This window comes from Leptinotarsa decemlineata, unplaced genomic scaffold (assembly GCF_025532065.1).
Source record: "Leptinotarsa decemlineata unplaced genomic scaffold, Ldec_3_MD MMD2_tig00001019_RagTag_RagTag, whole genome shotgun sequence".
Classification (NCBI taxonomy): domain Eukaryota; kingdom Metazoa; phylum Arthropoda; class Insecta; order Coleoptera; family Chrysomelidae; genus Leptinotarsa; species Leptinotarsa decemlineata.
The window spans coordinates 7,738,512-7,752,308 of record NW_027412557.1 but is presented as its reverse complement, the minus strand read 5'-3'; the positions used below and the strand labels follow the sequence as shown (position 1 = coordinate 7,752,308).

Below are 13,797 nucleotides of genomic sequence, written 5' to 3'. Positions count from 1 at the left end.
TCTACATATATTATCTTCAAAATGAATTCATATTAACATACCGATCATATGAGCCATGGTTCCAGCCAACAAGTGTGGTTCATACGTATTGATGTCGACGCTTATTCCTACGGATTTAGAAGTGCAAACAGTGGCTGGAACCGCCTTGCCTGCTTTACCACCCTCAAAAAATTCACCAGTCAGAAGTTGGGTGGTATCTTTTTCTATTTTGAAGAGTTTTCTAGCGGTATAATCGTTGAAATTGACAAGAGCTTCACCAATGTCTTCGTTGGGTTTGATTGTTGCTTGGTTCGCACCTGTAAAAGATGATTGAAAAATGTTTTGTCTATAAAATAGTTAGTGATGTATTGCAAAATAGCACTAGTTTTTTTGAAAAACTAGGTATTCAACTTGCCAAGTTTTTATGTCAGTGGTTCCACTCATGTCTCGCTTGCGTTCACGCAGTTATTTTTATTAAGTACTTTTCTTGGTTATCAGCTGTCTACCGGTGACTCTTACATTGAGATTATTATAGGAATGATCAGAATAGTACATACATATGTTCCAGGTACAGGTGATAACACCTTACCCCTTGCCTCTCATGTAGACCAACGACTTTGTACGTACCCAACAGAAATACAACAACAAACCCAGCTACTGCCGCGCAGAGAGTTGAAGTAAAACTATCAGGCACCTGTGCAACGTCTTCGATTTGGAAGATGGGTCGCAAGTTGTTTCCCACTATGAAAAGCAGAAATTAATTTCGTTTGGTTGACACGACCAACCGATAGATCGATTTCGGGGTACTTGTTCCATCATCAGTACCTGGCATGGTCTCCATCTGAGTATCACGATCAAACAGATATAATTCCAGCTGGTCATGAACTCTTTCTGCAGTTGAATGTTTGAAGTTCATTCCTTTAGATTTGTTTACTGCCAGTCTTCAAGCATAGCCCACTGACTAATAAGAATGTTTTTCTTTCTTATTCAGAGCAATCGGGCAAATTTCGGATATGCAATATTTATTACTACACCAAAGGTTCCAAACAGTACATCATAAATCAACTGATTCGATTAGCACCCCTGTTAAAATTTTGACTTTGATGTACATAATAAACATGCGTCTATCAACTACAATATTCGAATATTCTCGTTAATACGAGACAGTAACAGACTGCGTTGTATCAAATTTCAGAATCAATAACTTATTTTAAATATTGACTGAAAGTTTCAATAGTGCTTTATAGTAATTTTATTTTAATCTGTTGAAAAAATTGTATTGTCAACTTTACCAAAATGTTTTGTTGTATATATATTTGATGATTTTTCCACCATTTGCGTACAACCTCGTGGACAATGTAAGTAGTTTTATCAAAACTTAAGCAATATGTAAATGTACATATTCTTACTCTTGTAGTTTCTCTGATGATGACAATAGAAAGTTTTGAAATATTGGAACCAATGTTCTCAAAGTATTTTTTTGCATGCTGCATACCCCAATAGTTCAGTAAATCTTGATACAATTTTTTTTTGTTTCTTATTAGTCAATGGGCTATGCTTGAAGACTGGCAATAAACAAATCTAAAGCAAATGGAACTTCAAACGTTCAAGCCAGTCTCTATATACCTACACAGTAAGTTTAATGGACTGACGCCTATCAGAAAACAACTACTCCCCTGGCTAATACCACGAAGGACGTTGGATTATATCAGACAGGCGTCAGTGCAGGAATCTTCACAGAAAATGTCCTGCATATGCAATTGGCAATACAACTGAAAGAGTCGACCTTCAATTATGGAACGGGCACACTTACAGACCGGTTTCGGGCTTATTAGCCACTCATCAGTGCAAGATAGTGACCATCATCGACCTAAAGTCAATGATATTCCACAATTGAAAATCGGAATTCTTTCAGAGTATTTCATTCCTCTTCCGAAGTTGGAGCGAACATCAAAAATGTCACTCCATCTAGTGGACGAGGAACTAACCAACTGCACATCCGTAATTTGCCCGATTCCTCTAAATAAGGAATAAAAACTTTCTTATTAGTCAATGGGCTATGCTTGAAGACTGGCAATAAACAAATCTAAAGCAAATGGAACTTCAAACGTTCAAGCCAGTCTCTATATACCTACACCCCTTCGTGGTATTAGCCAGGGGTGTAGTTGTTTTCTGATAGGCGTCAGTCCATTAAACCTACTGTGTAGGTATATAGAGACTGGCTTGAACGTTTGAAGTTCCATTTGCTTTAGATTTTTTTTTTGTATCAAGATGGAGTAGTAGAAAGCCAAAATCTTTCTTTCTCAAAAATTAATCACTCCTAAAAATATAACCCCTTCAATTCAAATTCAGTAAATTTGTTTGTAACTAGTCAGCAAAGATTATCCATCTACTATACATATACAGGCTGATTCACGGTGGATGGCATATTAGACGTTTCTGGTGAACGAGACAACGGATCACTTTGAAAATTTAATGGAGGGCATATTCGGACATTCTCTAGCCAACTAAAATATTTTCGACAATGCGGTGTTGCCGCTTCTATTAAAAAGCAGTAGCAACTTTGATTTTTCAAATGGAACACTCTGTATATAATATTATTTTTGGAATCTCCAACAATTGCCCGACAACTTTTCTTGATATTTCCCTATACCTATCTGTTACCGTTTTCGAAATAAAAATTAATTTCAATTTTTTTCTTCGAAAATCATGACTTCTAAAAATGCCGATATCTTTTAGTTAAGAAGTACTATGATATCGAAATTTGGTTTGGAGTTAGGTGATACTTGGACACTTCCCACATGTCAGCCTAATCTCCGTTACTTCAATACAGGGTGGTAAAAAAATACAGTTTTTTCGTTTGCTTGAAAAAGTTGCTGAAATTTGATTATTTTAAATAGAACACCCTGTATATTATTAAAAATTCGGAAAGCTGCTGAAATTTGCTTTCTTTCTATGTATATCATACCTATACCTAACTAGTCAAGTTTCGGACTTATGAACATTTATTTGTGAAAATGTCCCTTCAGAATGGTATTTCCATTCGGTATTTGGTAAGCAGGCCATGATTACTATTTGACAGGAGCGTTGTGACATTCTCCTAATAATATCGACATTTTCGTCACTTCAGAAGTTGCAAATACCTTCAAAACGATGGAACAAAACTATTCAAACGAAGTTCTTAAGAATTTGTTTATTATTTTTGGACAGTGTGACAAAATTATCAGCAGAACATGTAGAAAGTTCAATGAAATGTATCCGAATCTACCGCCAATGAACCTCAAGAAATTTATACGAATTCAGTATATTCAGGAAAGTACTGGCATAATATATAGAATTATACGAGTGTATACCAGGTGCTTATTTCGAAACATGATATCCAAAAACTAATCTTTTCAACATTTTCCATTTTCTATGAAAAGTCACTAGAAGAGTTTGCCTGATTAAAGGGATATTTTTTCCAATGTAGAAATTCACTGATTGACACTGAAATGATAATTTCATGAAATACTTCTTTACTGAATAACTTCGTGGAAGAATAATACCGAAAGAGCTCACATCGTCAATTAGATCTATTTGGAATTTATAGTACCTACTGTATGATCCAACTATTCATTTTCGGAAATAGTTCTCCAATGACAATCAATGAAAAATGAGATGATATGTGAAAAAAATTCGAGTTCTGATTCACTCAGTATTGGAAGAAATAGTTTGATCAAATTATTATAAAAACCTTCATTCTCAAAAGGTCATAATAACAAAAAACAGATTGTTCACCGAGTTTCCTTTAGAAATACTATAGAAATTTGATGAAAATACTTCATAATTGATGATGACATTCTTAGCAGTACGATTGAAGACTGTCAATCTATTTTGTTACTGGTGATCAAAAGAGATTTTGTGAAGATTCCTACGCCAGTACCAAATAATTCACACCTTCAACTCATTAAAGACTTATTATTCCTTCAAACAACCATAAAATTCATCAATTGGCAAAATGTTCCCAGCAGATTAAACTGTCCTATTTCTCTCATGTTTTTTTATCGTTGTATTTCCAGTAAAATAGTGTTTAAAAAAAATCTGTTTAACATCTGTTTTCCGTTAACCAGCTGTCGTACCCCTACGAACGACAACCCTCAGTAACTTGTGCGAGCTTTGTTATAAACAAATGGATGGTACCACAATGGATGTTTTTTAATACGTTATAATCATTTTAGAAGTCATGTTGTTTCGTTTTCATGCACAAATTGATGATACATGTGTAATATTTTGTTGCCACAGTTTCATGGACTAGTGGATAAGCGACAGTTATATAATACAGGAACATGAATGACATTCCTGAGTTGGATACCTGAACATTAGGTTTCTGGATGCTTACCAAAGTTGGGTAGTCTATTCAATTGAATTTCATTCAAACACAGCTACATTTAATGAGTTGTACTCCATTATTCCAATCTAAACATAATTTTCGAATGAGTGGTTTGAAAGCCATCACAATAATTTTAGAATCATATGTTAATTATACACCGATTAATTCAAGAAGTAATATGCTTTTTAGGAGCAGTTATAGTTCAAGTAAACGATATAGTGCAACCTACCTTCCAACAGTTCGCCTTTAATAATATAGTTAGGGGAGAAATTTCATTGGAGCATCTGTTGTTAAGATAGAGTCCCTTGAAGGGGGTACATAAAATTTATATAACAATTTTTTTCACAAGCACTAAAAAAGATACAATATTGAAATTAACCTGACGTTTTGTACTACCAAAAAGACACTTAGCCAGAAATTTATTTGGTTTACCCCATAGTTGTAAGGGGTGGAAAACACAACCCCTAGAATTTATTTCCAATGTAACTTTTTGTCTTATTATTTGTTTACCATTTAAAAATTATTTTCGATAGCCTGTTTCATTCTAAACAAAAAATGTCTCTTGGGTTTTTTGCCCAAAATAAACCAGTTCGCAGCAAAACTACAGCTACAAAGATACATCGTCATAAATGCGAAAATACGAAACTCATCTATCTAGTAGATCGCTAATAGCGATAGTGACAATTACATTGGTATGACGCTGTCAGTTTGTGAATTTTCGAAATTGAATCAATACTAATAATTGTGTGTTGTTGTTCTGTTCTTAATTTGTTACTTTAATAATTCACTTGTTATTAAAATGAGGAAATGGCTGATACGCATTACGTTTACGGTCTGTCGCAGGGGAATGGGTTAGAAGCTTCTAGAAGATATGCTGAAATGTATCCTCAACGGCAGCATCCTTCACATAGAATATTTGCTCGACTTCATCAACGATTACGAGAATATGGTTCATTCGACAAAAGAACGCAGGATTGTGGTCGCCATCGAGAAGTACGAACACCACAGCTTGAGGAAGCAGTACTTAATTTTATTGAAGAATAATCTACTACCAGCACTATAAAGATTGCTTTCCAGATAAATGTTGATCATATGACGGTATTTCGAATTTTAAAGGAACAACTCTTATACCCTTTTCATCTGTAACGAGTACAGGCACTGTTACCGCGGGACTTTCTGAACCGTCTTGAATTTTGCAATTGGATGCTGGAAATGATTAGAAGAAATTGTGACTTTCTGAAGACGATAGAATTCACAGACGAATGTAGTTTTTCTCGGGACAAGATTATTGATTTTCATAATTAGCACATATGGGCTGATGGAAACCCTCATGCTATTGTCGAAACTAACCATCAAGAACAGCTTTCTCTTAACGTGTGGCTGGGAGTTATTGGGGATGATTTAATTGGGTCTCATTTTCTACCTCCTCGATTAAGTGGTGAGGCATATGTTCAATTTTTAAAAGAAGTGCATCCAGTACTGCTGGAGGAAGTTCCTTTGGGCGTCAGAAGGGATATGTTTTTAATGTATGATGGGGCTCCCGCCCATTTTCGTTAAGAATCACGTCAGCATTTAACTGAAACATATGCAAATCAGTGAATAGGTCGAGGAGAACCACAGAACTGGCCCGTTCGATCCCCGGATCTCAATCCTCTCGATTTCTCTATTTGGGGAGATTTACAGCATTTGGTTTATCGTACTCCTCTTCGCGATGTGGAGGACTTGAGAAACCGCATCATCGATGCAAGCAGGGTAATCAGAGAGACTCCAGGAATATTTGAGCGAATACGTGGCTCAATGCGCCGACGTCTAGATGCATGCGTAATGTTTGAAGGTAGACATATTGAACATTTACTATGATTCCTAATTGTTGTGTGTTTTGTTATTAATAAATTAGTTCTGTTCATTATCCTTTAATCGTTTAATGCATGTACTAACTACAAAATAACAATAAATTCAGTTCGCATTTATGACAATGTATCTCTGTAGTTGTTCGTAAAATAATTTTTTGCTGCGAACTGGTTTATTTTGGCCAAAAAACTCAAGAGACATTTTTTGTTCAGAATGAAACAGGCTATCGAAAATATATTTTTGAATGGTAAACAAATGATAAGACAAAAAGTTACACTGGAAATAAATTTTAGGGGTTGCGTTTTCCACCCCTTACAACCATGGAGTGAACCAAATAAATTTCTGGCTAAGTGTCTTTTTGGTAGTACGATATATATATATATATATATATATATATATATATATATATATATATATATATATATATATATATATATATATATATATATATATATATATATATATATATATATATATATACAATAAATATTCCGTTTATATAGATGAGTGGGAAAATAGGAATTCAAATAACAGAGTGATGATTGGAAATACTTTTGAACACTTACTCACATATACAGTGTCATCCCAAAAGTATGCACCATATGCGAAACTCTCATTTTTGAAAATCTCGGGAAATGTTTTTCAGAAAAGTTGTTCATAATTGAAAAATACATCTCTATTTTGAAGTCATGGCCATCTAAGTGAAATGGGGACTACGAAAAAAATCTGCTAAAACAATGAATAGACAGTATCCTGTATAAGACGGTTTATCTTAAAAGCCTGTAATATTACGAATTACACAACTATGGTGTTAACCACGTTCAATTTTTTGAAGAGTTTTTTCCACATACTTTCAAAGAATTCGAAACCCATCATTTACATCCTCCGCAATGCACAATGATTATTCGCGATTCTTTGTTTGCAGGCATGTTAGGCCTACATATTCTCGAACCATCAGTCCACCCTTTCGTAACTGTGTCGTGAGGGTCATACCAAGTTTCGTGCAAATAGAAAATTTGCCGTTGTTCTTGTCTATATTTAATTGTTCTGAGTATTTGTTAGGCAATTCTATTATTCTTCCGCTTTCCATAAATGCTTGATGTTTGTTTATTATTTTAAATCGGAAACCTAGTTTTTTTCATCCAATTCTGAAGAGTTTTGAACAGCAGCTCACGTTATGGCCGGAAGTATTCAATTTCTTCCTCATAATTTCAATTGTAGGAATCTCATTGCTTTTGTAACAGTCGTTTTTTTAATGTTTTTTTAATGATTTTATTAGATGAACATCTGAAGGTTTTGGTAATCCCGTATCACATCGCGTCTTGCGTTCATAAGGTTTGTTTTTGACTATTTTACGTATAGTTGAGAAAGGAATTTCGGTCAAATCTGACGTTGCTTGTAATAGTTTGTTTCCCTCGAAACCAAACTTGAGATGTAGATTCTTATATACATTGAAATATACTCTCTGTATTACAATATTCAAATGCATCCGAATCTTATTCACTGGTATCTCTTTTTCGCATTGTTCGCCAGCGCTATTGGAATCACTACACAGGAAAAAGTCTGCGTTGTTATCACAATCGTTATTACTATTAGTACTTGTCCAAGGACGCCACATTTTAAACAGATAACAAAAATTTTGAGTAATAACTGCACCAATATCGAATTTCAACACTTAAATCGCGATCAGTTCCTGAACGGAACATTGACGACACAACGGCGATACACATCCCCATATTCTATTCGTCACCGAAACATGACTTCAAATTTAATTTTGTAACTCTTCAGGAAATCATAAAACTCGGTTAGTAAAAATTATCCAATACGAACCGCCAATTCTTCAGTCCACGTGGACTAGTTCGTAGCGGCACTGTATTCCTTTATGTGGCCTTTGAGATGCCGATAGTTTTAACTATTCACAATAAAGATTACTTCGACTTTACCTTATGTTTTATTCAGCGCCACATCAACCAATGAGTTTGAGTCTAATTGACTATTTTAAAAAACCTCGTAAGAAGTCAGCTCACCAAGCGAAATATATAAGCAACTGGAAACAAATATTTGCTTGATTCAATTCGAGAATACAAACTTTTTTTACTCAGATTTAATTTATTTTTTAATTAAACTTCTTCCTGGAGTAAGGGCTCAGCCTGCTTCTCACTCAAATATTGAATTTATCTTCATGGAAAATAATAGGAATTCGATTTTCATTGGAATCGATATTTATTGAAAGTATGGCAATAAGTGAAGATAGAAAGACTCGTTTGTTTATAAGATTATCTCAAGAATGTAATGAGTAGGATTTGTAGACTTTATATATTTGTGACACAATATTGAAATAAAATATACAACTTACAGAGTTACAGAAAATATAATCTTCTCTCAGACAGAATGCATAGCTTCAAAATCATGTATGCAACCTCAAACATGAACTCTTATAATAAATATTTTCAACTGGTCGGTGATAAACTGTTGAAACGTTACATTTTCTTATGTTACAAATGGAAAATTGAGATTTACCTGCTAGCATATTGAATTACGAATCTGATGCGTTTTATAGCATTTCGCAATAGTCAATGACAATTTTTGTTTAGGAATTCATTTATCACATCAGCGTGGCGTGAGTTTTCTGAAGTGATGAGAACATCAGTACCTATTTCTGTAGTTGTTGGGATATAAAGAAGGGTAGACAATTAGTCCAATCCATATTCAGCATCTCAATCTGAGTCTGTGACATTGATAGAAAAAAAGAAAAACAAACGTAGACCAAGGTTCACTGATTACATACGAAAAAATCAAATAAAAAAGGCACGAAAAAATATAAACAGACTCCACCTGAATCCCACCTGGGTTATGACTGAAGTTAAAATTAGATTAAAAATCGTATATTCTGTTAATAGACACCCGTATCGTTAGTCTCATCCACATCATTGCTTCTTTGTATTTTCTTTCCAATCTTTTCGAAAAATGATAAATTTCAAAATAGTACATGAAAATGAATTACAGTTCTGTTCCGTAACCGTACAAATAGAATCATCGTCACAATATTCTTATGAAGCGAATATTTTCATAAACACAGTAAAAAGTTTTTAATGAAGTTGACAGGTACAATGAAATCAGAGATTTATCAATACACAAATTCGTCTGAGACGGAATTGAAGAGATATACAATTATCATTAGGAAAAAACTTTTCAACATTCTCTTGGACTCTGAGAATGCAAGAAAACTCAAATTTCGAATTTAAAAGATGAAGAAGTTCAATAGCAAAGTCAAGTTCCAACATCGCTTTCTGACTGTTTGCAGCTTTTATTGCAGGGCAATTAGATGACACCAGAGCTCAAAATTATGCTATCGTAATAGACAAATGACAAATGTGCCACGGTTCATCATAAATGAAAAGAATGCGGGGACTACCGAGAGAATGTACAGGTCTTAGTCGAAAGCATTTTGTACCATCTGGATGCGGGAGTAACGTACTTACCTTGGGGTGGAACAACGCCACTCACAAGAAAATAGCAGTGAATAAGTCTTTTCGCGGCAAGTATCAGCATAAAATTCGACATATTCGTTAATCGGAACTGTCAGGGAAGTCCAACGTTGCTACTACGAACATGCTTGCTACACCTTTGGAGTAGTGAAGTGAATTCACGGGGAGTTATATCAACTTGACGTGAACACCGAAAAAAACGATGCATTCCACGGTTGTACATTTATTGAAATCAGGGAAAACGTGGACTTTTGACTTTGTGGTCTCCCGATCACGATAAAGAAGGAATTTTATAATTTCTTTTCAAGGAAACTGCCCGAGCGACTGATGAACTCGGTTCAGTTTTCGACAAGGAACGAGGTGATTACAACTCTGATATCGACTTGGACTCATTCAGCAAATAGGCCCATATAAAAGTCACAATACGAGCGGCAATACAACAATGAGCCAATGTATGGGGTTTTCCTCAAAAAATTTTAGAGACTTTGGCTCATCAAAACAGAGCTTCGGTCGTGACGGCTGACGTCGGAGACGGAAAGGTTTATCATGGCCTGCTAGGATGGTGTTTCAAACAGCTTAGTCGACTGTAATCACGTGCTGACCACCTACGATACTCTAAGGCTAAGCGCAAATTGGAAGTGTGTGGGGTGACGCTGCACAGCACATTTTTTTGTGATAAACTAATAGAACAGCGTACAGGACAGGAGATGGCGCGACTAGCGTAACATGTGACTCGTGTGGCACAATGGTTGATACACAGTTTTTCGTGTCGATTCTTTCGTTTGTCGCCAAAGGCTTTGTATTGCACATCATTGTGTTTTTTCTGTTTTTTCGTTGTTCATTTTTCTAATACAAAGTTATGGTTGGGAAAAATTTAATTGAGATTGTAAGGGCAAACAAAAAATTGTTTTCATTTCCAAGAGGATATTCTTGTTGGGTGATTTTACTTCATTATTAACGAGTAGATAGTAAAGCGAAAGTTGGTCTTCAGCATCATGGATTTTGATTCCGCACTCAATAAAAGCAATTATTTTTTAACTCGGTTGGATATAGGGGTACGATTGTCACTGCGAAACTGTGTTCAATTTGCGGATCATCCACGCAACGCGTGTGACATGTGCGACTCGTGCAGCTTTAGTACTTTGATAAGACATCTGTGTTGCTCCACGCTTCGGGGGATATTGTATTCGTTGTAGGGAATGAAAAGTGCCCAATTTGTTGGAACTATTCATTTCTCATTTCCCGGCTCATGAACGCTAATAAGCTTGATGTATTTTTTTCGTAATAGAGCGAAACAATATTCATCGTGGAATGTTCAGCTCCGGGGCAATAAGAAGAAGACAATCAAGTATACAACATGATACGAAAATAAAATTCAGGACTGAACATTTGAAAATTCAAAATTCCGACAATCTATAATGTGTTCTTATGTATCTGTCGTGAGTTTTCTGAAAGATTTCGTACTGATATTGTTTTCTTTCATATGATTTGGAATATGGTTATACATTATATAGCAAATAGTCTTTAACTGGGAAAGATGAATTTTGAAAGAGTTTCTTAACGTTTCACTGATAACCCGGAAGTTTGTCATTTTCAGGATGACAAATAATATATTTTATAATATGTTTCTATAATGAATACTCAGCGGTTTGTCCTTTCATGTTTACTGATTTTGTCATGGTTCTAAAGTGCAAGAAATATGATGTAGAAGAATTATATCTATTGGCATTCTTAGATAATCCCTTATCGGTTGAAAAACTGACTTTGTATACAATCTTTAGAATGAACGACCTTTTTGACGGTAAATTTTGACATCTATCTTCGTTCCATCATTTTGAATGGAACTCTTGTAGTACAACTTTTTCGTAGGTTCGAAAAAACATTTTGTTTTGACGTTTCAATTTGTGTTAAATTCAAACCAGGAAATGGAACACTTGAAGTATGTTCCAATAGAAACGAATTTTAAGTATTGAAGGAATATTGGAAAACTCACTCATTATAAACGATGATCAACAGTTTCAAAAAACTACAAATGTATGAAAACTGACGACAAAAGCATCACTCAGTTCATTAGTCCAAACTTCAATCTGAACTTTTCACACTCATAACGTTGCTAGCTGAAAATTTCGTGGAGATTTCTTATTTTGAAAAAAAATAAAGATTCTTAACTCTCAGCTGTCATTATTAGTTTAGAATGCTCGTACTTTTTCAACTACTCTTATATTTCAAGATACAATTCATAACTCACCCTGCCAAGTTTCCACGTATACTACCGACACCCTGGTATTCAGTGTCCGGAAATACAGGTCCGCGATGTTGGCCACTTGTATCGCATCGTGCACAACTTCGCCTCTAGTACTTCCGTTTCTTTTATCGAACATCGCCTTGTCGATCACCAGGGCAGTTTCGATGTACTTCGTGGCCTCTCTGACGTCCTTCTTAACTCTTGTCATCGTGTGTGGAAAAAACCCAGAGATGGGATTGAGTCTCCATTCCATGTGGCCTGAATTGGCGCATCCATTGTTGGCTTTGGTGCGAGTCTCAAATATCAAATGAGGATGCTTCTGCTGAAAAAACGAAAGCTGTGCAGTCACATCAGTTAGGCTGATTCATATATTTGATTGAATGAAGCGGACAGTTTTTGTAGATACAAAAATTTTGATATGAGATTTTTTCAATAAAATAAGAAAAAGAAGAAAAATATACAATTATGTGAGGTATCCCAACAATGTATTCCATAATGTCTATACCTCCCTTACTCAGCATTATATTGTGATAATGCTGTTAGCTATGGTCAATGACAAGATAATTTATGCGCTAACGACACAAAAAAACATGGTGACTTTTTCTCAGAAAAATATTCTTGCTCCCATATACCAGAGCTGCAACACTCTTCATGTTAGTATCATCATAAAATAACATCATCAGTAGAAGACGCCAACTTGATTAGCGTAAAGCTTGCCTAGAAGAGCGATGTATTTCTGATGGGTGTTTTAAAAATCAAAGTTCGTTTTATTTCATTTTAACAGTGTGAGACATAAATGAATATTATAGTGCATTTGTTTCTAATAACTTCATGCTATGCTTGAATATAGTGCATTTTTTGTATGTTCCCCCCCTTTTATTTTTGAACGGGTCAACTTAAAATATTGAAATTTGTGATAATGAAATTAATGCATGAATACTTTATTTTGAAGTGAAATTGACATGAGATGGCGACTGAGTGCCATCTGGGAAAAAAATTAAATAGAAAGGGGGGTTTTGTGACACATCTTTTTGAAGCTCCTGACAAATGCTTCACAACCCTAGAATATAATGTCAATATCTTCAAATACTACAAAATGGCGAAACATTCAGTAATTGCCTGAATACATTGATATTCAACTACATAATATGAGGTAATAAGCTTGAGGTCAGTTCAGAAATGCTCGAAATGGTTGCTTTGAACTTCTTGACATATGAAGAGCCTATCCGATATTTCACGCCGAACATTTTCGAATACAGTAACGTCAATATCTCTACAAATATTTATTATTCACTGCCAATACTGAAGCAGGTTCAGTTTCGTACACCTTTTGCTTCAAATAGCCCCATAAATTGCTTCGACGATTTCAGTAATGAGAGGGTCAACAGTAGTTACTAGCATATTCAAATACAGTTCCCCTGTTAAATTTTGATCAATAAATAGAGGTCCTACAATATGGTTTCCCAATATTCCTGCCCAAACGTTAATTTTTTCTGGATATTGGGGGTGTTTTTTCCAGAAAACGTGAGGGTAGCAGTGACTCCAATTTTTCATATACAAGAAATAACTTAACAAACCTCATCGGGTTGTTGGAATTTCCATATGGCAGATAAAAAGGAATATTTCTAGAAATATCGATATTAATGTGTTTGTTTTCAGGAAATTATTGAATATTCCGCCATTTTGTAGTAGATGAAGATATTGACTTCATATTCTAGGGCTGTGAAGTATTTGTCAGGAGCTTCAGAATGATGTATCACAAGACTCCGCTTTCCATTTAATTTTTTCCCCAGATGGCGCCCAGTCGCCATCTTGAAAGTTTCATCTGTCAATTCCACTTCAAAATAAAGTATTCATGCATCAAT

The 13,797-nt window shown here is 35.0% G+C and overlaps 1 protein-coding gene across 1 annotated transcript in view; it reads right to left on the bottom strand.

The window, feature by feature from the left end:
- Positions 1-13,797, bottom strand: part of mmd (disintegrin and metalloproteinase domain-containing protein mind-meld) — a 389,133-nt gene that overhangs the window by 70,227 nt on the left and 305,109 nt on the right. The window contains exons 8-9 of the mRNA XM_074175455.1: positions 11,936-12,254; positions 42-296 (exon numbers count right to left, since the gene is read on the bottom strand). Of these exons, the coding sequence (XP_074031556.1) occupies positions 42-296; positions 11,936-12,254 (574 nt within the window). The remainder of the gene's footprint in view (positions 1-41; positions 297-11,935; positions 12,255-13,797) is intronic.